The following is a 27,378-nucleotide window of genomic DNA, read 5'->3' as shown; positions in this document are numbered from 1 at the left end:
CTCGACCCTCTGGCCAGGCCTTTACAGTAGGGAGAGTAGGGCCCTGAGTTGATTCTTTTTGAGAATGCATTTCCTTTTCCCTTCTCTTTCCCTCTTTGGTCTGACTGCCGTCTACCTCTGCTATGGAAAGGACGCCATTTAAATTGTGTCCATCGTATAATGGAGAATTCCCCTGCAAAGACACTGATTGCTGTTGCAATATGCATATCCCTCATGACCATGACGAGCGTTCTTGTAAGTCCTGCATACTCTTTTGTCCCAAGACGTTAAAGGACAGGAGGACAAAGCGATGGGCGGCCTACACAATGCAGGCCGAAAGATGTTCCCCCGTTGGCGCCGTCGCTTCGGATGAAGACTCCAGCAGCAGCAATGGCTATGACCTGGAAGCCATAGACCTTTCGGCGGAACCCCCTGGGTTTCCAGATGCCCGTCACATTTCGACAGACAGGCCACCAGCACGGTTATGGGGAGTTCACACCCCGGCGACAAGGGCACCCATGCACCACCTAAGACAATAATCAAAACCTCTAAGGCCTCCTAGATGGACATGTTGAAGTGCCAAATGCCAACAGGCCTCCCGAACACTTCAACGGTGCCTGCCGAACCTTGCCGTCTGGCGCCCGCCGCGCAACCGTCTTCTCGGCATGCAACTGGGCTTTACTCTTACCAGGGCGTTCCCACAAAAAAACACACGGTTGCCGACATATCTACCAAAGGACCCACTAGCACCGAAGGTTTCGGCGGAGTCGACAACCGTGGCGACGCCTACAGGCATGTTGAAACCCAGCATTCAGCCGCCGAAAATGAACAAGTCTCGCAGCTATTATTTCGGCAGAAGAACAACACAAAGGCACCCCCTCTGGTTGAGAGGAGTACTCTGAGGCCCCCCAGCCTCTTTCTAGGGCTTTATCAGGTAAATCTCCCCTTTCTGAACAGCCTTTTCCTCCTCCAAACCCCCCTTCTTCATCCCTGTGGACTAGGCAGATATTTCAGAATTATATGGCCCAATTCATAGACTTCTCTGATAAATACATTACTCCCAAGTGGCCTAGGGAGGAAGACTCCTGCCCCATTCCAACAAAGCTGCAGAAACTTGCTATTCCTTCACAATCCATCAAGAGGAGGTATTTGATTATTCAGAACAAGAAGAAACATATGAGGACAATCCTTTTGATCAGGACACTGCTCACTAGGACCCAGACTGGGATCAAGATCAGCCAGCAGATCAGGGGCCTTGACTCTCATCCACTTATGCCCCAGACATTTTGTCTAGACATGCCTTCTTCACCTCAGCAGATGCAGTTCTCACCAATAGATGACCAAATGTTATTTATTGCCATCCTAAACAACTGCAGATCATTTTCAGATTGCTACACAGGAGTCTGTCCAGGACTCTGACATCGTTGAGGACATTCTCAAAGAAGAACCACCCACTAGTCGGCCTATTCCACTTCTGAACTCGATAAAGAAACGTCTAGACCCTTCTTTGTCTCCTTCCCTTACAAGGGCAGTCAACCCTCGGGTTGAAAAGTTGTTTCGCCCCTCACCATCTGACCCTATGTATATTCGAGGTCATGCCACACCACACTCGCAGGTTGTTACAACCACCAGAAAGAGGGCAGGGGTGCCAGAAACTCTATGCCCGAGGGAAACGTATTACCACATCTGCAGCCTATTCAGCCAGGATCGCAAATAATACGACTCTTCTCGCCCGCTACAGCAACGTACAATGGGGCCTGCTCCAAGAAGGCCTTCAAGAGGTCCCTCAACCCACGTGATCACGCCTGCTGGCAGTCGTCACTTAGGGCAGACAGGTGACCTATAATATACTAAAGAACACTTTAGATGCTGCTGAAACTGCTGAAACTGCAGGACGCACTCTAGCACAAGGGACTCTACTCAAGAGACATGCCTGGCTGAAAAACTCAGGCTTCAAACCAGAGACTCTGGCCTTCCAGATAAATAAACCCCTAGAGGAGTCCAACCTATTTGGTAAGGCGGTCGATGACACCTTGGAGACGGCTAAAAAAAGAACATGAGACGCTGAAATCGCTCAACTAAATTACGGCCAAGCCTTTCCAACAGCAGGGAGGTTCAAACTCTCGTTCCTTTTCGAGGTCAGTCCTTCGCCCGATCTCCCCATGGTCAGTATGGCACTGGAGGTACCCCATGGTCCTCCAGACAAGGCTCATCTGGCAACAGCCAGTATCAGCAAAGAGGCCAGCGCAGAGGCAAGAGTAGAGGCAGATACTCCACCCCAAAATGACACCTCAGTCCAGGTCCCCCCAACAACCCCCCATCCATCCCCCCCGGTCAGAGGATGTTTGTCATTCATTCACACATGGGAGGGGATCACATCCTACTAGTTGGGTGCTAAAGACCGTCAGTCACTGTTAGGGAGAATTCTCATATGTGCTAATTTCCTTCAAATTAGGGACCCCCAACAACTTTGCTAGATTTTGAGGACTTCATTTTTTTTACCTGGAGAGAATGTGAGCCTTTTTTCCCGCTCTCATGTATTTTGATGTGTGTTTTTTTCTTGTGTTCTTTGATTGTGGTGTTTTTAGACCACTCCATAGGCATCATCTTGTCATGTGGGCTACACAGCACCCTCAGTGCAGTGACACAGGGAAGCCTTTTAGGCTGTCCCAAGATTTAAATACCTTCTCTGGGATAAACTACTGTTTCCCAGAGAATGTAAAGTTACATTAACTTTAATAATCCTTTTAAATTCCTAGACCCAGCACACACTATCTTACAATAGTGCTGGAGGTGTTACCTAGTATCCCCTAGGTCTAGAAACTCATGTAGCAGTCAAAAACTTTCCTCCTCTTCCCCGCACACAACTCTGGACACCCACCTCTCCGCCCGTTGACCTCAGAGTTTGGCTGCTAACCTAGCATCTGCCTTATCGCCCTTTTCATACTATCTTTGGCGTAAGTGTTGGAGTCCTGCCACAATTCTACCCATCTCGAATTCCCTCAAGTCTTGCCTTTTCCCTCTTGCAGTGTCCATATCCCTCTCCCTCTCCGCCTCCCCCTTCTCTTCGGACCTCTCCAGTATGAGAATCTCTGACCTAAGCCTGTGGGCCATGAGCGTCCTTTCCCTTTTTTTGGAAGCCCCTTCGCTGAACAGCCTACCCCTCCAGGTTGCCTGCACCGCCTCCCATACTATCCCCGGGTCAACTTCTCCAGTGTCTTTTAGTTCAAAGTATTCTCTGATCGCCGCTATCATTTCCTCTTTAAAGACCGCATCCCTGAGGAGGAACTTGTTATATCTCCACAGATAATTCCTGGGTTTTAGGCCAGAGATGCTGATGTCAGTCCAGATCATGGTCTGACCAGCTGACTGGACGGATCTCTGAGGCCTCTATTCTGCTCATGTGCTGGTGTCCCGTAAAGAGGTAGTCTATTCTGGTCCTCGTACCATGGGCAGCTGAGTAGAAGGTGTACCCCCTCTCTGTTGGATGAGCTCTCTCCGTATGTCCACCAGACCCTTCTCCCACATTAGATCCCGAAGCCCTCCATAAGGTTGTTCCCCTCCGCTGCTTGGTGGGATGGCCTTACCACTATGGTCCAACTCCCTATCAGCCCACATGTTGAAGTCACCCCCCAGGAGGAGGAGCCCTTCCGCTCTGCTCAACACCACCGCAAGGGCTTCTTGGATAAATCCCATCTGCCCCACATTGGGGCAATATATGGCTGCTAGGGTGATTTTAGAGTTGTGCAGGTTGCCTGACACTACCATGGCTTTCCCATCTTCCCTTCCCCATTGGATACCTCGGTCATCTTATGATTCTTATGCAGAACAATTCCGACACCCCCCCCCCCTTCTTGACGTGGCCGGATGCCCAGAAGGTCTGGCCCACATGGGATCCCGGGAGCACCCTCTCTTCCCCCTTAACTGTTCTAGTTTCCTGGACAAAAAGAATATCGGCTCTCGCATTTTTCATTTCCCTCCCCAGAAGAGAGCGCTTTGCTGGGGAGTTAAGCCCCTTAACATTGAGGGAGCCTATTCTAAGGGATTAGGCCCGGCCCTTCCTCTCATTGTGTGTCATTGGTTCTTTGCCTTGCGTTCATCTTTTCCCCGGTCGTGTGGAAGTTGCCCTGTTCCCTTCTGGAGCTGGATTCGGTCTGGGCCCGCGGGCTTCTAACCCCACCACCCTCCCTTCCCTCCTCCCCTCTCCCTTCCCCATTCGGGACGCCTGCCAACGGGCAAGCCACGAGGATGAATGAGTGTCCGTGCCTCGCAGGACTCTCGATGAACTCTGTGACCCCGGCCGGGATTGTCAAACCGGTGTCCCTGCGTTCCCTGATCAAAAGTCATTGTTCGCCTGGTCCTCCCCAGCTTCTGACGTGGAGGTGTTTGGTTTCCTGAATTTTCTTCTGCCCTTTGTCTTCTTCTTTGTGGACCAGGGGCCCTCAGGGTGTCTCTGGGGTTCGGTCTCTGTCTGTGTACCTCCTTTGTTCCCTCCCTCTGGGGAATCGCTCTTGAGCACTTGGAGGACTTGTGTGGCTTCTTTGCCGCTGGTCACCCTGTAGTCTTCACCAGCTCGCTCGAAGGAGAGGGGGAACGACCATCTATATCTTATGTCCTGATTAGTGAGCCACTGGGTGAGTGGGCGACAATCCCTCCAGCGGGTGAGGTTCGAGAGGTCTTGGTAGATCCTAATTGTGTCCCCTTCAAAGATGAAGCTCTCAAGCCGTTTTGCATTCTCCAGGACCTCCATTTTATCTCTATACCGGAGGAAACGCACCACTATGGATCTCGGGGCCCCTCCTCCGCCCCCTCCACCTCAATGTGCTCTTTCCAGCTGGACTTCCTTCCCCCCTTCTAAAGTAAAGAGTTGGTTAATGAGCCCTTGAACCTTCCTTCCCACATCGGCCGCTGTTTCCCCTCTTTGCTGGGTAACACCCATTATACGTAGGTTATTTTGGCGTTCCCTATTTTCCAAATCATCCATCTTCAGATTTATGTCCTCATCTCTCATTTCAAGGTCTGTTAGCCTTGCCTTGTATTTCATGTCCAGCAGGTCTGTTTGGAGGTGGTTATTTTCCATTCCCTCCATTTTCTCCATTTTTCCAAGTTGTCCACTCTTCCCCTGAGGTCCACTATAGAGGCCTGTATGTCGGTGCGAATGGCCTTGATTTCCTGAAGGATGTCCTTAAGGTCCTCCTTCATTAGTGCTGCGGGGAGGTGTCGCTGCCTGAAGGCATGGTAGCTCTGCAGGCCTTGCTTGGAGCTGTTTGTGGGCGGCGAAAACGTTGGAGGGAAAGGATTGCCCCAGTGGCCGAGGGCCGCTCAAGGGTGTCGCTCTTTTTTGGTATCCTTTGGTGTGGTGCCTCTAAGAGGGCCAGCCCGTGGTGCTCTCAGCATACAGCGGTCGAGTTCTGGGTTGTCCAGGCGTCGAGCATTCAGATATAGGCCTTGGTTTGGAGCTGGGGGACCTATGGGACCTTCAAGTAATAGGGCTATGGTCTACTTAGTTTTGAGGGCCTCTGCTATGTAGGCCGGGGGAGAGGTGGTGTCGCTGGCGTGACGAGAGCCGCCTTGTTCCTTTCCTTTAATTTTTTTATTTTTTTAGGGGGGACTGGAGTGGGGGATGTGTCCCGGGTAGGGGCCGCGGGAGGTTGGGGTGTGTGGGGGTGGCACCCCGGCACAGTTTCCTCCAATGTCCCCTTCACCCCTGTCTCCTCACCTCCTTTCCGTGCTACTCTCTAGGGAGGCCGATACTCTGGGCCAGGATTCCTCCTCTCGCTGGGGTAGCCGCGTAGATATGTCTCCTTTGGCCACCTGGCTCCGGGGTGGACTTGAGGGGTCGGGTATCTTCCTAGTTTCGCGGGCCCAGGCCTGTGGAGCGTGGGCGAGGGGCCTGGGCTATGTCGTGGGCGGCGATCCCCCGATGTGTTCCGGAGAGGGGGGCCTCTGCTCCGGTATGCGGGGCTTCCCCACGCTCGGTGATGCCACTTGCCGGCATCCCCGTGGATCTCCTGGAGGGGCCACTCGGGTCTGGGCGCAAGGTGGTGGAGGCTCCCGCTCCGCTCGGGTGGACCGCTCCTGTAGACAGCTATGGAGTTGGCTGCGGCTCGGTTGCTCCTGTGCACAATTTGTACGTGGGGGAGGGTGGGGGGTCGGGTGGTGCCTCCCTCCGTCGCCGGGCCCCCACGGACCTTCGTCGGGTGGCGCTTATCACACTACGCCACTCGTCCAGGGGCGCGGGCACCGGAGCCTCGCCCCCCACCCCGGGTCTCTTGGTGTGTTCTGTGGGTGTGGGCAGGGCCTCCTGCTTTTCGGGTCTCACCCCGGTCCCCAGGGGGGGGGGCCGCAGCACGGCCAGGTGATGCATGCACGGAGTCCCGAGCGCTGACAGCCCGCTGGCCTCCCGTTGCCTTTGGCGGTCTTCTGGGGGCTTCCCCCCTTGCCCCTTGGTCCCGGGCTGTACTGGATTAGATCCGTTGATCAGGGGCCTCCGTGGGGGGTGATCACCCAGGTGCTGGTCTTCTCGGGCTTCAGTGTAGCAATCCCGGCTGGGGATTGAAGGGGCACACTAGGCCCTGCGAGGTTGGAGGAGCGCGAGCCTCACACGACTTGCATGCTCCGCGCCCCCTGGCGGTCCCCCTGTAGTATAATTTTTGTGTGATATTGGTTGCCTCATTTATTGAATGCTTTATAAATGATTGTGTAATTAATTAAGAAGTGTTTTACCAAGAAACCTTGAGTTTAAGTGCCTATCTGAATACTTGTTATTGTAGACCTTTGCGTAACATCCTTACAAGCTCACACTCCCTCTTGAGATGAGCCTGGCTACTCAGCTCGCTACCAAAAACGGTGTGGTACAGACTTATACCAAAGTTTGGTTTTGCTTACACCTGTAGTCCTAGTTGTGTGTAGTGATCCAAGAGGGTACTGCATATAAAATTTGCCTAACAGTCACCCACGGTTATTGCATCGAGTTCCACCGGCGACCTCAATATCACCCTCCAAAGAGCAGGCGCCTATCACCAGCACATCTGCAAATCCTGCTGGAAGAGGTGCAGATCCTTCTAGACAAGAAAAAGCCCCATAGAAGTCGTCCCCATTCGCCAGGTAACCCAGGGTATTTATTCTGTGTGCTTCCTTGTACCCAGAAAGGATCTCACCATGGGCCCTGTGTTAGCTCTGCGCCCAACGCACAAATATGTCGAACCACAAAAATTCTGAATGACAACATTGCAGGAAGTAATCCCACTGCTGTTGCAGGGGGATTACATGGCCACATTGGATATGCAAGATGCATACTAATATTTCAGTGTTGCCAGCACACAGAAAGTACCCAAGGTTCATGATAGAGGACACCCACTATCAGTTCAAGGTTCTTCCCTTCAGCATTACCTCAACTCCACGGGTGTTCACGAAGGTACTGGCGGTAGTAGCTGCTCACCTGTGCAGGCAGTCCATTCCAGTCTATCCTTACCTCGACAACTGGCTCATAAAAGGGGATTCGTACGGAACATGCCTGATAAATACCCAGAAGACGGCAGATCTCCTCTTCAGCTTAGGCTTCTCGATCAACAAGAAAACGTCCAGTCTAGACCCCAGCCAAGTAAAACAGTTTTTGGGGGCTCTAATTCGAACCAAAGACGGCCGCGTCTTTCCCTCCAACGAGAGGGTTCAAACCATGCTGTTCCAGATCCCTCACTATGTAGCCAGTCACGAGGTGACCGTACACAAAGCCATGCGACTGTTAGGAATGATGGCCTCCTGCAATTACCTAGTTCCACCCGCTCACTTGCGCATGCGCCCCATGCAAGAGTGGCTCTCGAGCCAATGGTGTCAGGCCAGCGGACAATGGGACAATCTAGTAGTTGTCTCGGCAGCACTCGTTCAGTCTCTACAGTGGTGGCCAAGGGAGAACCTTCTGCAGGGAAAAACCTTCACCACCCCTGCAGTAGAAGCCACTCTTGCCACAGACGCATTTCTGATTGGGGGGGGCTCACCTCCTTCAACAGGCGGCACACAGTGTGTGGTCCCCAGCGGTAGCATCCAATCACATAAACCTGTTGGAATTGCTAGAAGGCCCTGAAGGCTTTTCAAACACACCTCCAGGGGAAGACAGTTCTAGTGCTCACCGACAGTACTATGGTCATGTATTACCTGAACAAACATGGGAGCACTCACTTTCTAGGGCCGTCCAAACTGTCAAAGAACATATGCAAATGGGCTCTCAAACACAAGATGTTCCTCCTGTCCCAAAACGTTCCAGGGGAACTCAATCTTCTGGCGAACGTACTCAGCAGAGACTTCCCCCTTCCCGTAGACTATGAATGGCAACTACACAAGTACATTGTACTCCACGTCTTTGCAGACTGGGGCTTCCCAGAGATCGACTTGTTCCCAACTCTGGGAAATGCACAATGCCCAGATAACGCCTCCAGGTACCCTCAGAACCTCCAGAGGTCATAGAGTTTGGGCACCTCCAACTCACTCAAAGATGTATGGACATACTCAGGGAAGCACAGAAACCACACACAGACACTGCTACTCCAGTAAATGAAAACGCTTTATCTGGTGTAATAACAAGGGCATCAATCCTGTTGATTGTACAGCAAAACATATTGGGCCTCATTACAAGTTTGCCGGTCCGGTAACTACGGTACTGGTAAGCTTGCTGGTACCATAGTTAACAGACCGGCACCAGTTCTACTCGTGGCTGCCTTTTCACCCACCAGGCCGGACCTGGCAGGCGGAACAGCACCCGCGAGCAGAGGATGTCGGATGCACCAGCACCATTCTGAATGGTGCTGGTGCATCCGGCGTCCCCATTCCAATTGAGCCCTACATGGCTCATATTGGAATGGGGAGTAAAAGTTTCTGGCCCCTGGCAATGGGGAAATACAGGGTCTGCCAAGGTTGTAAATGCCCTGTATTTCCCCATTGCCATGGGCCTGAATAATTAGCAAGTTTGGCAGCATCCTGCCGGTTTTACCTGTAATTACTTGTAATGAGGCCCATTGTATTGTACCTAACTTACCTGTTAAATTCGGGTCTGGTTTTTAATTCCCTAACAGTCTACCTAGCAGCGCTTTCAGCGTACACCACGTCCCAAAACAAGGTTTCGTGGTGGAAGATTCTGGTAATTAAATTGTTTATGGAGGGGGTAAAGAGGATCCATCCCCGTATCTCAATCCCAGCTCCCGTCGGGACTTGAACTTTTTACTTACTAGATTAATGGGGTCTCCCTTGGAACCAATGCACAAAGCCAGCTTGAAAGCATGTACCTACAAGATCGCCTTCCCGGTGCCTTTCACCTCAATAAGGAGAGTTAGTGAACTGCAGGCCCTTTCAGTTCAGGACCCTTTCGTCACGATTCACAAAGATAAGGTGGTCCTGCACACTCACCCAAGATTTGCACCTACATTTATTTCAAAGTTCAATGTAAACCAGTCCATAGAACTACCCACCTTTTTTCCAAAACCCCACTAACGTGGCAGAAAGAAGCCTCCACACACTAGATGTAAGGAGAGAATTTATCTATTATCTGGAAAAGACAAAGGCACTAAGGAAAATGAACAGTTCTTAGTTTCAGTGGCAGCTGGTAGAGAAGGGGACCCTGTCTCTAAATCCGTGATATCAAAGTGGATCGTGAACTGCATCACACTGTGTTACTCTTGCCAAGAGAGACCTGACATTAACGCCTAGAGCACACTCTACTCTGGGCATAAGGGCTACCATAGCATTCATTGCAAATGTTCCTCTTGTGTCCATTTGTAAAGCAGCAACCTGGAGTTCTGTACACACCTTTACACAACACTACTGCCTAGATACACACTCTAGGTCTGATTCTCACGTGGGGCAAGCGGTGCTAAGACATCTTTGCTACTGTTCCTTCTCACATACCACCACCATCTCTGGGTACTGCTCGCTAGTCTATGCACAGCATGTGCTTCTAAGCAGATTAACATGCATCAGAGGACATGCATTACTCACCATAATAGCATTTCTGATTATTGTATCTGCTTAGATTAACATGCGCCCACCCTTCCTCCCCTTGTGGAGTAGACGGAACATAGACATTGTCCACCTTCTCTGTTCTGTATTCACTCACGCTGACCTGTAAGGCTCCCTCACGGCAGAAAAAACACAATCGGCGGGACCTTAACACATGAGGAATTTTGGGTACACTACACGTCACGTTAGGGCTAGGGGTACAGTCACGCCCATGTCGACGTCCCCTTTCTATCTTCGAAAGGATGATTTAATATTCTGCGATTACCACTAGATGTCGAACTATGCACAGCATGTGAATCTAAGCAGATACAATCATCACAAATGCTATTACAGTGAGAAATGCATGTTATATTTATTTGTATATATATTTCTGAGGCTTGTGGAATCTGCTTAGAGCACATGCTATGCATAGGCCTACATCTAGTAGAAGCTGCAGAGTATTACAGTTGTTGTTTTCGAAACTCGAAAAGGGACGTCGACAGGGCATGCTAGTAATACTATCCCTAGTATGACGTCCACTTGTAGCCATGGTCCTACACGTGTCGAGGTCCCTCAGATTGTTTTTTTCCGCCATTGTTGACGGATGCATTATCGCGGGGTTCCTTTCGGCTAACGTCATTGATTATTGGTAAATTGGAGTTAGTTATTCTTTCTATCCTTTCGCTACACCGACTTTCGACAACATCTTTGGCGGTGGAAAAGACCTGATTCGACTGACCCCTTCGGCCTTGGAAGGCTGACCGAGCCTTGGCCCAAACAGTAGGGAGAGTGAGGGGTGGACATTAGAGAATGCATATTTTCGCTTACACTCTCTCTTCTCGCCTAGATGCCTTTTCTTAGAACTATGAAAAACACCCCATTAAAACTTTGCCCTAGTTGTAATAATAAGTTCCCCTGGGTAGACAAGCACCAGGTGTGCAATCTTTGTCTAGCACGGGATCACAACGAAGGCGATTGTCGAGCCTGCAAGCTCTTCAATCCTAAAACTCTCAGGGACCGAAAAACAAAACGCTGGGCCCATCACCTCATGCAAGCTGAGACCGCCATGGACGTTCAGGGAACCTACAGAAATGGCAGCATCGCAATCTCTTCGGACGGGGAAGGCGACGGGGAACCGTTAGATTCCCAAGTGCAAGCCCCCGACCCCAATAGACAGGCCGGCGGCTCTGTAACGGGGACGACACCTGGCGGCGGTGGTACTCACACTACTCCCCGCACTAAACACATAGCCAAGGGCTGAGATTCGACGGCAACGTCGACCAAACGCGCCCACACAGTGTGAAGTGAGAGGTCCATCAAATCCCTGTCCTCTGGGCACTCGAGGGCTGATCGCCACATGACAGGCCCCCAAAGTCGAAAGACAATACAGACGTTGTGTCCAAACCCTCTGCCAGACATCGGAAGACTAGGATTCATCAACTCCACCCCCGATATTCGACACTCCACGTCGAAAACGGCCAAAGGCACCAAGAGCTCGGGAATAGCCCATTTGGTGCAAATGCTTGTCCCTAAAAGCATCCTTAAGGCTAAAAGTTTGAGTGAAAACCACTCCTCCAAGAGTCCCTCTCTCACAAGGAGAGATCTAGGACACCTCACAGAGAAAAGCACTGCTTCCCAGGAGGAAGGGACCTTAACAGAGGCATTTAAAAACAAGGGCCAGCCTACACCTCAGAGACAGATTACACCTCAATACCCTGGAGTCCTACCAAGTTCAGCAACATGGACAGGGTTATGACAAGAATTACATGTATGGCTAACTTGAACATCCAAGCTATGCAAAATTTCCAAAACACGCCACCAACTACTGACGCTTCGTTCTCCCATCCCCCAGCTAAGAGGACACGTCCTGACACCCTTCCTATTTCACCGCAGGTGTACCCAGTCCATAGTGATCTATATGCAGACACTGAGGAAAATGATACTATACAAGAAACAGACCATTATTATGATGATGAGGAAGAGGATGTTTACAATGTACCCTCTCCAGTTAACCAAGATGCACAAGTGGCAGATTCACCAGTTGACAATCAGCCACTGTATAACGATATGCTCATGAAGGCAGCTGAGCACTTTCAAATTCAGTCCCAAGAGACTCAACTGGATAAAGATTTTGTGGAAGATATGTTGAGGGAGAGGAAAACCCCCACCCAATTTATTCCAATCCTTCAGTCCATCCAAAGGAGAATAAAACCTTCTCTGGAGTCCCGAACCAAATGCGGGCAGTCAACCTATGTGTTGATAAACTCTTCCGTCCTGCACCATCGGACCCGCTTTACATTAGTCGCCAGCTAAAACTCGACTCTCTTGTGGTAACCGCAACTCGAAAGAGAGCCATAACACCTTTAGCCTCATCAGAAGCGCCCCCAACAAGGAAAGTAAAAAACTGTACACTCTTTGGAGAAAGGTGGCCACTTCAGCAGCCTTTCAAACAAGGATTGCCAATAACACAGCACTACTGGCAAACTACAACTGCCACAAGTGGGATGAGGTGGCAACACTAATAGCTTCAGCTCCTGAACCCCTCAAATCACAACTGGCCCGTGTAGCAGCAGATGGCAAGGCAGTATCCAGCAGCATCTTGAAAAACAACTTAAATGCTGTAGACAATGCGGACAGGATTATTGCTGAAGGTACCATCCTTAAACGCTACACCAGTCTAGTTTCAAACATGAAACACAGGCAACACTCCTTAACATGCCAGTGGAACCCAACGTCTTGTATGGGAAGGCCGTGGAGGATGCATTAAAATCCGCCAAGGAGGAGTATGATACTTTAAAATCACTAGGCCAGCTAACGAATAAGCCACCAGGCCAAAGAGGCGGAAGCAATTTTTTGTTGATTTCGTGGTCAAAGCTCACAAAGGGGATCAGGTTATGGACAAAGTCAGGGCTCATCCTGGGGTAACAACCATGGACAAGCCTTGCAGGGCTTCCAGAGAGGCCAGCGTCTATCTCGTGGCCTGGGTAGGTCCTTCACTTCCAGAGGTGGAGCTACACCTCCTAAATATTGACGAACGGCTTCAGGAGCTTTTTTGAAGTATCTGTCCTGGCATGCTGGCGAGGAGCTTACTTGCATGGGTGTGGACTTGTACCTGTTGTTGTGCTCTAACTGCCCCAAGTGATCGCGCACTGGAATAGAGAGGCTCAGGATGCCCTGCCATTTTGTCTGGCCGGGGGGCCATTTTGTGTGGTACCGTGCCACGCGCTTGCTGCGTGACGACTGTCGTACTGGGACCAGGTTACACCTGCTTGCTTGACTGTGAAGGCTCTAACCTTCCCTGCACCTCAGGCAAGGGCCTGGGAGGCGGAGTACCCTCGGCCATGTCACTGGTAGTGCTGGAACTGCGTATAGGCGCCTCAACCGGTTTGCGCCCGGTGTTCGAGCTAAGCCCCTCAGGGAGATCCCCAGTGCAAGAGCATTGCGGCCCTTCAGCTGCTGGACCGGGAGGATCCTTAGACCCCTCAGCCGTGTGGCCGGTAGCTCGTAGGGCCTGGAAGGCCCTTGCTGGTAGAAGAGCCTGGTAGGCCCCTCCTGCTTGGATGCTTACTGGGGTAGGAATCGCCCCTGAGGGGTGCAGTGGAGAACAGGGCACCTACCTATGGCCTGGTCTTCCTCTTGATGTACTCCTTGATGTGCTCTGTGGCGATCCTGAGAAGAGCGCCCTCCACCTGGCCAAGTGGTTCTTCAGGGAGCATGGGATGAGCGCGTTGCACGCCAAGCAGCCGTCTCAGCCGCGGTCCGCGCCAAGGCACCAGAGGCAGAGCATTTGTGGATCGGACGTGGGAAGGAAACCTCGCAGGCCGGTCACCTGCTCAATCCCGCTGCCATTGACATGCGCTGGGGAGGAGCGTGGCACTGGAAGACAGAGTAATTATGACTCTGAATGAAATTAGCTAGATGGAAAAAAAGGGGAAGAATATTATCCCTGGGGAAGTTGTAGCGTGGAATTACGAGTAAATGATAAGGCCTCGACCACAGCCTAAGGTGAAAGAGGTCAGCTCCCGTCGACGCGGAAAAGAGGACTGAGGAGTGGTGCTGGAGGGTAGAGTCAGAGGTGCGCATGCTCCCGGGGCCACGCCCATCTAAATTTAAGACAATTTTTCTGGTGAAAAAGTTTGTTTCCCCTTGGTATGGAGGAAAGGGGACGGGATGTAGGAGTATGTCCTTATCTCCTTGTGCCTCTTGGCTGTCAATACTAAAGTGTTGGGCAGCCTTCAGCAGCCTTTCATTGCATTGGAGTTGATCGTCTACAAGTGAATCTGCTATGGGCTGGTCTTGGTGGTCAGGCGACTGGATCACATAGATATCATCATCATCATAGTATTGGTCTTAACTGTATAGACCCCCTTGAGAGGAAGGGTCTTGCGACCCTGAGCGATCCACACCATACATGTCCTGAGAGGGGTCTTGGTAGGTGGAGGCCAGGAGGCCTATGGCGGAAGTGCTTGGCTGTGGGTCAAGATGAGATTTTTTGGCAGAGGGTTGGTGTTTTGCAGCCCCTGGCTATGAGGCGTCTCTAAGGGACGTTAGTTCTTCTGGATGCTTGTCTATGAAGTCAACAAAGCATGACATCCTTTTTATAATTAGGTTGAATTGTTCAGGAGTATAGACACCCGAAAGTTTGGGCTCGTGCACATGCACTTCCAGCTGGGGCTCATTTTGACTAATTACCTTGTCACCCGCCCTTTTGGCTATTTAAACCCCTGCCGTTAACAACTCTCGTGAGATTCATTGAAATCCCGGGGGCATGGATGTATGCAATTCCAAGACGCTAACATTGTTTAGGTAAGTCGGGTAGGGATGTGCTGCTTTGTTTGTTTATTTAACTACTGGGAAGTTCGCAGCCATATGCTAAGATCCGAGGTACTACTGCCTTTGTCTACATGCATCTCGTGTCCATCTGCCTACTTTATATTTGTAAGGCTTGCAGCCACATTCTGAAAGCCGAGGCTTTGCGCCTCTAGCAACGTGCATTTTGAAAAACGGGACATTATTTGGATATTGTTACAAAGCAAATAAATCTGGCTTTTACTATTGGTTGGGAAACTGCTAGTCAGTTGCCTGGGTGTTATATGCTGAAAATGCTCTGCAAAACGCTTTAAAACATTCAGGAATCTTTTTCCCTTTTTTATATTTATTGACACTTTTATGAGCACGGCAGTAATCACATCTGCTGAGCATTTTGCTCTGTGTCGAAATAATTTGAAAGATTTGGGAACACAATTCGATTACTATCAGGCCGACCATCTTAAAACAATTATGTTGTGTTATGATAACACCTTGCACTGGCGGCATATTGTTTATTTATTTATTTATCTAGTTAGTTTTTGGTGTGCTCATTACGCCACGCCGAACAACATTCCATCCTGATAGGACAACTTTTTGCAGACGCCTTGATGTCATCTGTCGCCTGCAACACAATGTCAAGATCAATGTCTTTTTCGCCTTGTTTATCCTTATTCAGGTGAGCAGAATGTCTTTGCCCTGTGAATACATTGGGAAGGACTGCACCTCGGTGGTCTTTTTCTATTTTCCCGAGAGGTTTCTAATTTATCACTGCCTCTCTGTGATCATAACATGTTCCTATTTGTCGTTTTTTGTTTTCCGCAGTTCTACTTCATAGAGAACTGGTTTTGCTGGCCTACATTTATTTCTCAGGATTTACATTCGGGAAAAGGTGACCAGCATTCAAGGTTGAGATAATGGTAATTTAAGAATTAATTGCTATACCCATTTCTCCCGTTATCAAGTTTGGAGGATTTTTTGCCTTATCATTTTGGAGGGAGGCATTTTCCCGGTTCGTTATTCACAAGATCATTCCTACCAAAATCACATTTTTAGTTTATTACTTAAATATTTAAGCTTTGAGCGTAATATTTATTGCACTAATTATTTTTGAATTCGTGTGACTGATGTGTGTGTCTTTCTACTTCTGTTTTATGTTTTAGGCAAAATTATGGATTCAGCCTGCACAAATCTTTACAGCTGAACGCATTATCGCCTTACACATGCAGTTTTCCACATTATAAAATCCTGTGACAGACATCTGATGGGAGTGCACCGTCCTGAAGAAGATGGGCATCAATTGTGAATCAGCTTAGATGCCTTGTACCATCGAAACTACTGTCTATTTTCATGTCGGACCCAGTGTATTCAATAGGTCATGACAGTATAGTAGTTGACGTACGGCACCCCTTCTTTTTTCTGTTGGTCTTAACTTTAGAAGTAACCAACATTATTTTGTCTAGTAAGCTACGGCGGTTCTTATATTGTTAAATGTGGCCGTAGCCTCTGACCGCCAGCTGGATGATCCCCTTCAACCGACATGACGTTCAGACTGCTTGGCTACATCAAGTTAGCGTTGACTGAATTATCAGTCGTGTTTTTAGAAAAGTACTGTGTTTTTCAATTTTCTAATTAAACGGTATTATTCAGATAATGAGCTCGAAACATGATTCAATATGTATATTTTAAACATATAATGAAATACAAATAAAATATTTATGGTTTCTAAATTTCTTTGCTCTTGGTATGGTTTGATCTGTGGTTCTGAATTTGGGTGCCCCCCTCCTAGTTCCATAGACGGGCTCCTCCATAACTTGTTTTTTTCCGCTGACACACTTTACGTTTATTATTGTTGTTACTTCCTCTTTGTCAGCGAAGTAGAGGTTCTCCCATCTCCTGTTTCGCGTGTCTTGGGAGGGTGCCTTATCCTTGTGATGCATAGCTCCTGAGAGCTTGTCTTCGGGGGGGGGAAGAATCCATAAAAGGACGACAAAGGCATTGGGGATTTTTTCAGTGACTGTCTTTAACAGGGGTGCAGGGACGTGTGTTTTAATTAGTTCTTGCATTTTTGGCATTTGTTCAGGGGACGCTAATGCGCCTTTCGTCGCCTGTTTTACGGCTCGCGAAAGGCGGGCCTTTTTGTGCACGGTGTCCGAACCGACTCTGGGGGCCGGTTTCAGAGGGCTGTCGTGAAGCGAAAGCGTAAGCGATGGCCCAGAGGACAGAGAAGATCAAGAGGCTTTTCCGCAGACACCGCATGGGCCTCGACGCTTGGCAATTTCATCGAATGTTGGCCATGTGCTTAATGTTTTTGGAAGTATGTGTGCCATGGCCTCCTTGTGTCGTCTGCGTCACAGAGGCATGGACCTGTTAATTGTAGTCGGGGCCCGCACATGGAGTTTTGGGAAACCCCGGCTGCTTTAAGTACAACGATATTGCCCTCGGTGGAATCATCTGTCACGTCGATGAAGGCTTCGGCTTGCATTGCGTGGACGACCCAGCGCTTGGTACGATGGTCTTTGAGTGTTTTCGGGTGGAAAAGTTTGCAGAACTTGCAAAGGTTATCAGGGTGATCCCTACGGAGACAGTAATTGCACACTTGGTGCATGTCTTTCCACAGGAATTTTCTATGGCAGGTAGGGCAAAATTTAAAGGGCGTATTTTCCCTCATAATTGGAAAGGGCAGTTAGGCGAGAAAAAGGGAAAAGGGGTGGCAGAATATGCATTCTGTAAAAGGAGTCAGTATGGAAGACCCTGCCCCCTCTCTTGCTACTGTAAGCGCCAAAGCCTGAAGAGGCCTGTGAATGCTGCGTCTGGTCGTTGATGCAGAGAAGTCATCAACAATGGAGTTGTCTGTCGAAGGCTGTTCGCAGTTGGATAACGCTGCAGCAAAAGCAGACAATAAAGAAAGAAGTCTAAGAATAAATGTAACTTGTCAAAGGCATCCACCTGGAAAGGAACACATTTCTCCCCGGTCGTTTTCTTCCAGGCTTTATCAGTTTCAACGGAAAACAGGAAAGCGTTGTTATAGCTAAAATGAAAACATCAGGTAGCATTAGCACAGCACGACTTTTCTCCTGCAATGTGGGATCTCTGCAAGCCACAGAGATCTCTCACTGAAATGTGGAATAACAAGTCCTTTGATTATTGTTTGCAGCAGTAATTGATATTTGTTCTTTATTGCACACATGACACTGGGTTATTGTGAGTTTGAACACGATTCTTTGAAAATAGTAAGTTAGGCCCAACTGTCCAAGCATTCCAAAACAACAGAAGTCCTCAGGCACACAAGCCTTAACAATTACTTGCAACACAGCCACCATCACCAAAGCTTGTAGTCAAGTAGTGTCTAAGACCATGTTAGGTGGCAGTAGTTTATCATAGGTCGTGTCCAACATTTTGGATATAAATCAGTGTGAGTATGGAGAATCACTTTCTGAGAAATGAGTACAGTAAATTGTTTGGTTTTAAACTTGATTTTGAGAACTTCTGCTGCTTTTGATTTTAGGGTGGATGTGGGTTAAAAGCACAATTCTCTACTGTAAATTATTTGATCTCTTTTTCTGTATTACCATCACCGTCAAGTTGTGTGCTAACATATAGAGTAAAGGCATATTTTACACATAATTTAGATTGAAGTGCAGGTGCAGTCCCCTCGTAATTCAAGTAAGGGGTCACCTGTCACATTATTATGATGCCATCTGGGTCAATAACTCCCCCGCCCCCAGCAAGGAGTTTATTGCTATTAGTATACCAGCACATTAAACTAGGATACTGATAGTTTTTATTCCTAGTTGAGAAACAGCATGTTTCCCGTTGCTCAACTTGGAAAAAAACTACAAACCAAGATGGCCACCATGGATCAGGAAGAAGGGAACTGCTCATAGTCCCTTCTCCATTTTCATGGCAGATGCGCCGGGAACACTGAGCATTCCGGGCGCCGGCGCAGGATGGAGAAGTGCAAGGTAAGTGGGGGCACATGGGGTATGGGGACATTGAGGGTGGGGTGTGGGGGGAAGGAGGGGAAAGGGAGTGTCCGCGCAATTACCCGATTCCCGGAGTGGAAGATGGTGCCTCTGCGACAGACCACAATGGCGGAAAGAAACAATCTGAGGGACCTCAACGCTTCAAGGACCATAGGTACAGTACACGTCACACTAGGGATAGTATTACTAACACGCCCTGTCGACGTCCATTTTTGAGTTTCGAAAACAAATCTTGTAATACTGTGCGGCTCCCACTAGATGTCGGACTATGCAGAGCATGTGATCTAAGCAGATCCACAAGCCTCAGAAATATATATATTTAGCCAAAAATAGCGCTCTGCCTAAACATGTAGCTTGTGATTAAGAGTATGAATTTAGCCAAATTCATTAAATATATAAAAAACACATGCTGTAGTAAAGTTATAACACTGCAAAAAACCTTACATGCTGCATGTATACAAAAAGATCCCAAGCACATACGACCTGCTACTTTAAAACATATTCTTTAATTCACATAGGTACAGTGCATCATGACAAAAGTGAACATGCAAACATGTTCGTTTTGAATGGCGACCAAATTTTAAAAACACACTCACCCATTAGGGTGGAAAAGCCACACGTTCCGCCTGAATGCGCAGGCTTCTTCAAGCTAGTAAAATCAAATGGTGCCGATTGCACCAACAAGTGTGAAAAGGCTTGGCTAGAGCGGTTTACTCCTCCCCCCCCCCATTACGTACACAACGATCATGTGATCGCAACTACGAGGGCAATAGTATAGGCATAATAGCCTCCATATTGGAAAGGCTATAGGTATCAATACTTACGAGTAATATTCACAGTGAAATACTCAGACATTAATATGTCTATTGATTTACCCCTACATTATGGGGCCATTAGGTTTAAACCATTCCGCCATGGCACCTTTTAAACAATTTTATTTCAATTTATTAGGTGCATGAAAACTTCACAAGTGTGACCCAAATTAAATGATTATGGCCACGCGTTGTTGACCAATAAAAACATGTGGTCATGAGCCCCAAAGGGATGTGTGTTACAAGCCAATGCGGCAAACAGCGAATGTAAAGTCTCTGGATTAGTGCCAGAGATTGTGCATCTGCTAACAAGCAATTTGTGAGTAGTTCAGCTAATGCTAAAATCACACATGCATTCTGATCTAAACAGCTACTGTTTTCACAACTACCAGTCTGATGTTAAGACAGTTCACTAAGTATGTGTCCATCATAGAACATGAGACGCATAGAAGCTACTGGCACAATCTACCCTTTCTTTACCATATCTGTCACATTAAAGAAGTGTGGGGTGTACATCTGGTGCAGGGTGGTGCTTGCATAGTGCAGTGCATGCACATGTATTGCAGTAGGCTACTGTTGCGAGCTGAATGTGGCTACTTAGGTAGTGGCACTATAGTATGGGAATGGAAATGGGGACGGCCATGGTATGTGAATGAAAGTGCACAGGGGTGTAGGTGAGAGTGTTTTCTTTCTACATTATGGTAAGTGGTGCAAACTGTTGCTCTTTAGGTCCACGGCGGTGCGCAGGTTGGATAGTAGTGCTGGTGGTACTGCTGTGTATGTGGATAGGCGAAGTTGGATGATGCTATTACGTAACAGTGACAGTCTTGAAGGCCTAGACTGTTGCGTGCATGGATGAAGCCTGTAGGCCATGCACTGAAGAGGCTAGGACTTTAGGACACACACGGTAGTAAGGCATTTTAGATCCTGCAGTAGGCAGAGGGTTGTGACTTGTAAAGAATGGGTGTGGTGCACATTTCAGACTTAATAGAGCAGGACAAGTGAGCTGCCATGACTGCTTGTGTGGTTTTGCTGGTGAGGACACTGTTACAACATGGTAAAGTTTTTGATGTGTACTTGGAGATGGGACTGTGAAAAGTGATGCAGTGTCTCCACTGGGTGCTGGGTTTGCATACTGTCACTATGGAGTTGCGGTGCCTGTGTTGAAGGTGTAGCCTATTGGGTGTATGGCCATAGGTGGTAGGTTGTAGGCCATGGATTGAAGAGCTTAGGACTTGGGTAACCCCCGCCACTAATGCAATGTTGACTGTGCATCTAGTAGACGGTGATGACCTGCAAAGAATGGTTGTGCAGTATGTTCCAGATGACATAGAGCAGTACAAATGAGCTGGCAGGTGTGTATGTTTGGTTACTCAGGTGAGGTGGATGGTAGAATATGATAAAGTTTTGGATGTGTGATTGGAGATGGTGCAATGAAATGTCACACACTGTGCCCACTTGGTGCAGTGTGTGCATACTGGCAGTATGGCACAGGGTATAGTTGAAGTGCAGCTTATATGGGTTCTTTACTATGATGTGTGAAGAATCTTGAGGTAGGGCAAATGTTGTGACAATGTAGTGGTTACGTTGCTAGTGAAACAATACTTTCTGCATGGTAGTGGGTAGGGGTGTAGTATGTTTGTGGATGGTGCTAATTGCAACCTGTTTTCGTCAATGGGTACTTTATGGAGTGAGGGAGTTGGGTTGAAGTGCTGCTATGTATGTTACGTTTGTGTACTATGTTAGCTGCGTACATGGTTGTATTCATGCATTCATGGTATTGTGGGTGTGCGCATGGGTGGAGTGTTATGTGCATGGGAAAAGGTGTGCTGGGTGCGCCGGCAGATTGTTGTAGATGCAGAAATAGCGTATTCTGTAGGAAAGGTTTCTGGTGGAGGGGCTTTGGAAGCAAAGAGGACGTGTTCTCAGAGTGTTGAAGGGGACATATGGAGTTGTGTACAGAAATGATAGTGTGCAATGCAGAGTTTAAGTATGTGATTGGTGCAGGCGTTTTAGAAAATGTGATAGTTATTAATAGGCGCCAGTAAGGGACTGTTGGAGAAATCGAGTGCAGAGGGAAAAAGTGTTGTCTGCTTTTTTTCTTTTTTATTTTAATAATTTATTTGATTTAGTTGAATATCAACTTTACAAATATATAAAATATTCATCATTATTACAATATAATCAATTAATTTACATCATTCAAGTTACACAATAAAAAGAAAAAGTAAAAGCACATAATGGATAAAATTTAGGAGATAATACAATTATCTTCCAAAGACGTCAAATGTTATCAGCACAGTTACATTTTTCCTTATCACATGACCATTGTGTTATTTCTTTTGATCAAATGGAAATGCAGCATCAAGTATGTTAATGGTTGCAATTCTAACCGAAATCTTTTTAGTGCTGAAAATTTCGGCCCAGATTTCATTTGCAGATCTTGTATTAAACTTATGTTGCATGCATTTGGCCAATTTAATTCGGTTTTCCACAAAAGCCTCACATTCTGTGACAATATGACAAAGAGTTTCTATATAAGATAAATTCTTACAGAATCGTCAATAGATTAGATCTTTTTCCACTAACCCTCTTCTAAACAAAATCTCATTTACCGGCCATAGGTTTAATCGAAATCTTAGAATTTTCTGTCTGAGGACAGCAGACGGGCATTTCACAAGATAATCAGCCATCAAGCGAAATCTCTTATGACCAAAGTCAGTCCTATCAAAATCTTTCAGCTTCATGCATTGATCTTGAGTGAGTGTCCAATCGAACTGATATAATTTGCTCTTAGCTCTAGACGGATTTGTGAGCAATAATTCAATTGAGATTTCTGCATTGGCAAGTGCATTTAATACATAATTTCGCCATTTGGATGGAAATAGCTGATTTGAGGTCAATAAATGGTTCGCTAGGATGGCTAGACTATTTCTGTTAGATATACCCAGCATACATTTTCTCAACAGTGTGCACATTTTCCAAGTAATTTGCGAATGCATAGACAAAAGCCCTAATTCAAATATTAATAGCATAGTAGGAGTACTTTTTGGAAGATTAAGCACAGATTTCCAAAATTTAGCCTCTATTCGGTTCCAAAATAGTGGGGTATTGGGCAACATGGATTCCATTCCATAAGTAATCACAGGTATGACCTTTTGTTGGTAGTAGGACAGAATTGGATTACATGTAAACTTACAATATTTCGCCAAAATTATTTTTGCTTGTGATGTTAACATAGTAAGTTTTGAAGATATTATTATTTCAATCGATTTATCCGATTTTAAGTTGTTAAACATCATCCCCAATTATTTGTACTCTGAGACTATCTGTAGCTTTGACCAAGAAATTGACCACTCATGCTTGTTTGAGAAGGAGGATTTTGGTTTGTTCAATATCATTATTTGTGTTTTGTCTTCATTCACCGTTAAATTATTGGCACATACATAGCGCTCCAGTGTATCAAGGAGAGTTTGTAGACCTGCTGGAGTTTGTGAGATTAAAACTAAATCGTCTGCGTACAGCAGCCAAGATATAATTTGGTTTTCTATCTTTGGAGAGTCTGAAACAACTAGAGCCAAGTCAACCGAAATGTCCAACAGAAAAAGATTAAACAATGTTGAAGCAAGAATACAGCCTTGCTTCAAGCCTCTGGCGGTGGGTATAGTCCTAGATAAGAGGCCTTCCATATTCAGCTTTATTTGTATGGACGTTTTTGTGTGCAAAAGATTCACCAATTTTATCAAAGATTCAGGGCATTTGTATTTCATCAATTTCTTTATGAGAAGATTTCTGTCAACAGAATCAAATGCCATGCGAAAGCCAACAAAAGCCATGTATATGGGTTGTTTCTGTGTAGTGCATGAGGACTTGATAATGTTAAGTAATGTGAGGTTGATAGAGGTACCTAGACCTGAAACGAAACCCGTTTGAAACGGGTCTCTGCACTGATGCTCCAACGACCAAGCATTTAAATCACGTAGAATTAATCTGCAAAAAATGTTTCCTGGCACATCTAAGAGTGCAATAGGCCGATAGCTCAAAGGATTTTGTTGATCGCCCTTTTTGTATAATGGCACAATAATTGAATGGGTCCAGGATTTAGGCAGCTCTTGGTTGCATATGATCAGTTTGAATAAAGTGCACAAAATTGGTACCCATAGGTCAACATTTTTTTTCAATGTTGCATTTGAAAGTCCATCGGGACCCGGGGATCTAGACATGCTAGCCTTGTTAATATAAAGACGAATGTCATCTTTGTCAAATTGTACATCGAAAACGATAGGCATAGGACTTACAACAACCTGTTGAACAGGAGAAGCATAAATGGCCGAGAAGTAGTCTATCCAGTCATTTTCTTTGACTCCATTTAGCTCTGATGTTAATGGTGGAGCCTTGTTGGTTGCATTAAGCAACTGCCAGATCTGAGCAGTGTTCTTATTTTGAATATGCATTATCGTGCTCTCACCCTCTTTTTGTTGTAAAAATCGTCTGTATTCAAACATCCAATTTTTATAAGCTGTTTTAATGGATTTCAAGGCTGCATCTCTAAAAGCCGCAGGTACCAAACAGGCTTGACGTTTCTGCTTCTTAAATAATGCTTTCCTAATGCTAACAATGTTATCATTAAAGCGAGGTATTTGTGATTTTACGTTCTGACAAGTAGCATACAACTGCATTAAGTCAAAGGGCGCTACATAGTCCTCATCTGTGTCATTCATACCCGTCTGATCAAATCTTTTCAGATGATCTCTATATTTAACAAGGGATTTTTCCGACCATTTTAATCGGTTCTGGGAGTTATTTGTATTCACCACACCTTGAAACCATTGTCTTTGTGGACAAATGGGGGATGATATGACCAGTTTGAAAGTTAGCGGTTTGTGATCGCTATATTCAGATGATATTACTGCAAATTCTAAAGTGTGAACAAGAAAGTTTCTGGTGACAAAAATGTAATCAATAATCGCACTCTGGTTGCGGCAGGCCCAAGTTGGTTTTGGGGGAGAATCATCCACACTAGTTCCATTCAGCATTACCAAATTCCAAGCCTTGGAAAAAGTGTTCCATGATTTAACTCGGTCTTGGTTTCCTGATACGGGTTTATTTACAAGATGGATGTTCAAATCACCTGCAATGATGACATAAATGATGCCACTTTCCAACATGATATGCTCCATTGAGGATGTCAGATTTTTAAAAAACAGGTTAGTCGATATGCCCACAGGGTTCCAATATATGTTAATACATGCTATTTTGATGTGATTAATAACAAAAAAAGAGCATTGTATAAAAGGATTAACAGAGGGCAAGGAATGCAGATGCAAGTTAGATGTAGATTTAGAGGCAGTTAGCAATCCTGACATTGGTCTACCCTTGGTTGCACGTATAGCAGGTACCAGATTAATATCATAGTTGTTCCAAACCGGAGAACTAGTCAGCCAGGTTTCTTGGAGGAGAATAAGATCGTAATTTCCCAGAATAGAACGAGAGTTATTAATAAAATGGCTAAAACCTCGGGTATTCCAACTAATTACTGTTAAGCTCACTTTGTCAGTAACGGAATCTAGTTACACTCTGGTGGTGTGATTAAATTCTTTGTGTTCTAGAACATTTTGTCTAGGAATGTAAGAAACAGGATTCCGCGGATTCTTAAGACAAGATTTTAAAGGACTTTTAACATTATAATTGGATGTAACCAAGAATCCCAAGTTAAACAGGGCAACCTCTGCAGCACAAATGATATTATGTATTATTAAGGAGCAAGTCCATATTAGAGCTGAACCCAAATTATTTTGGTTGGGGAATTCAATCTGATCTAAGTCCCCTGATCGAATTTCTTGTAGCTCAAAAGTATCAGAGAAAATGTTTAATATTCTCTGACGATTTATAATATACACAGGAGAGACTTCAGGACGACATGATAACAACATAGAATATCTCGTTTCTGGCATGGAACTTGTTTTTTTGCTAGGGGGTAATGGACGCTTTTGAGATGACCCCGGCATAATGCTAGAATCCTGTCTATACATTGTTTGAGATTTTTCGCCTTTGCGTTTTACTGGATTACCTGATTGGGACATTGAACCATGTCTCTCATTCAGTTGCCATAACTGAGCAATGGAGTCTCTTAACTCCTGAAGTTCGTTTGGAGAAGAATGTGCATAGTTTGTGTTCTTGGACAAAGTGTAATCTGTCGCCTGAGACTCCAATTCTGCAAATGATACTTTTTTAGACAGGAGACTCTTATTCTCATTAGGGATCATTGACAGTGCAGTTGAAATTGGGAGAACAGAAGTGCATTTAGCAGGTCCATTTGTAATGATAGGAATGGCAGGAGGACCAAATGTGCGCTGTTCTAGGTACAAATCAATTTCTCGCCTTAAAGCTGTTCTCGCATCAGTAGGGTTTTTGAGAGATCCATTTTGTATTTTGGAGGCGCAACTGGCGAGAACATTTTGAGAAGGACGCGATTGATTCTCAGTGATTGTTGATTGAGATGTCTGCTGGGTTACTGCTAATTTAATCAGTTCATCTAATGGAGGATGGTCAATAATTTTTCTGGGAGAAACACTTGATTCAATGAACTTGTTTTTCTTTAAATTTACCAGCGCTGTATATTTTTTTGTTATATTATTGGATACAGCAAGAGTTCTGCTATTTGCACGCGTTACGTTATTAATAAACTGTTTTGTCGCAGAGGTCGCAACTAGTTTCACAGTCTTCACATTTTTCGTTTTCTTTTGCGCATGGGTTTTTTTAGGGTTTAAATTCTTTGGGATCAAGATGTTGGAGGTCCTTACATCAAAAACAGGGTATGGGGATTTCAAATCATGAGAGCCACTCATAGGATTATTAGGGTGACTCAAGTGTTGTGTGTCAAGTGGAATAGATGTTGAATCAGATGCTACACATTTTTCTCTAATTATTCCTTTAACATAAGGCAATGATGTTTTCAATGTCGCAGTTTTCAAAGGCATGATATTTTCACAAGCAATAGAATCCGAAACAGTTATAACAGAATGACACTCAGTAATTTTGGTTGTTTGTGTGTCACCATCAGTATAAACTGCCATAGCATTTAAAGGACCTTTCTGTTTCTCACCCAGCATCTGGGAACACTCTTTGGATGCTTTAATTGCCTTGTCTAGTTTCTCATTTAGACTATTCTGTAAATGATCAAACGCTGTGGTCATAATTAACTGATCATGTCTCATAATGTTGACATTTTCAGAAAGATCTTTCAAATTATTAACAGATTCAAATAATTTGGCAAGTGCCATTAAGGCAATATTCATTACCTCTAAGGTCAAATGTGGGGTCTTGGAGGGCTCAATGTTTTTTGCCAACATTGGCAAGTCTCCATTGGATCTCCGAGGTGTAGGTGCTCTATAGGATGCGTCTATTCCTGATATGTTGCAGCCAGATTGCCGGAACAAATCAGGAGATTGAGAAAGATTTGCATCCTCTGAGATAGCCAAAGAACAGGATTTTTTTAGAGTCTAATTCAATCACAGCTTCTTGGCTAGAGTTGGATGAATTCAAAATTACTTGAGCCGGAGCTCCTGACAGTGCATTGCGTGGAATCATGCTATCCGTAAGGGAAGTACTAGTGCCATCAGAATTAGGCTGTACTTCCACCTGTATACTGTCCTTGGAACCTGCTGGACCGTTGGTAGACATTCCCACTTTGGAATTCGTGTCACGTAAGCCAATATTTTGAACTGGTAAAGGAGCTGTTGAAACATCTTTCATGGACGGCAGAGACACAGCAACATTGCCAAAACCATATTTCCGAATATCAATGT

The 27,378-nt window shown here is 46.2% G+C and overlaps 1 protein-coding gene across 10 annotated transcripts in view; it reads left to right on the top strand.

Moving 5' to 3' along the window:
- BCORL1 (BCL6 corepressor like 1) overlaps nt 1-27,378 on the top strand; it is a 1,509,155-nt gene that overhangs the window by 1,434,853 nt on the left and 46,924 nt on the right. The window contains exon 14 of one of the 10 annotated variants that reach the window (XM_069612968.1): nt 15,936-16,452. The exons of the other annotated variants lie outside the window; for them this stretch is intronic. Coding sequence (XP_069469069.1) covers nt 15,936-16,026 — 91 coding nt within the window. The 3' untranslated portion in view covers nt 16,027-16,452. Of the gene's footprint in view, nt 1-15,935; nt 16,453-27,378 lie in introns of those variants that run through there. 10 annotated transcript variants of the gene reach the window in all.

The sequence above is a fragment of the Ambystoma mexicanum genome, chromosome 5p (assembly GCF_040938575.1).
Source record: "Ambystoma mexicanum isolate Mex_15411 chromosome 5p, UKY_AmexF1_1, whole genome shotgun sequence".
NCBI lineage: Eukaryota > Metazoa > Chordata > Amphibia > Caudata > Ambystomatidae > Ambystoma > Ambystoma mexicanum.
Note: the sequence above shows the minus strand (reverse complement) of the source record. Positions and strands in the feature narration are given on the sequence as shown.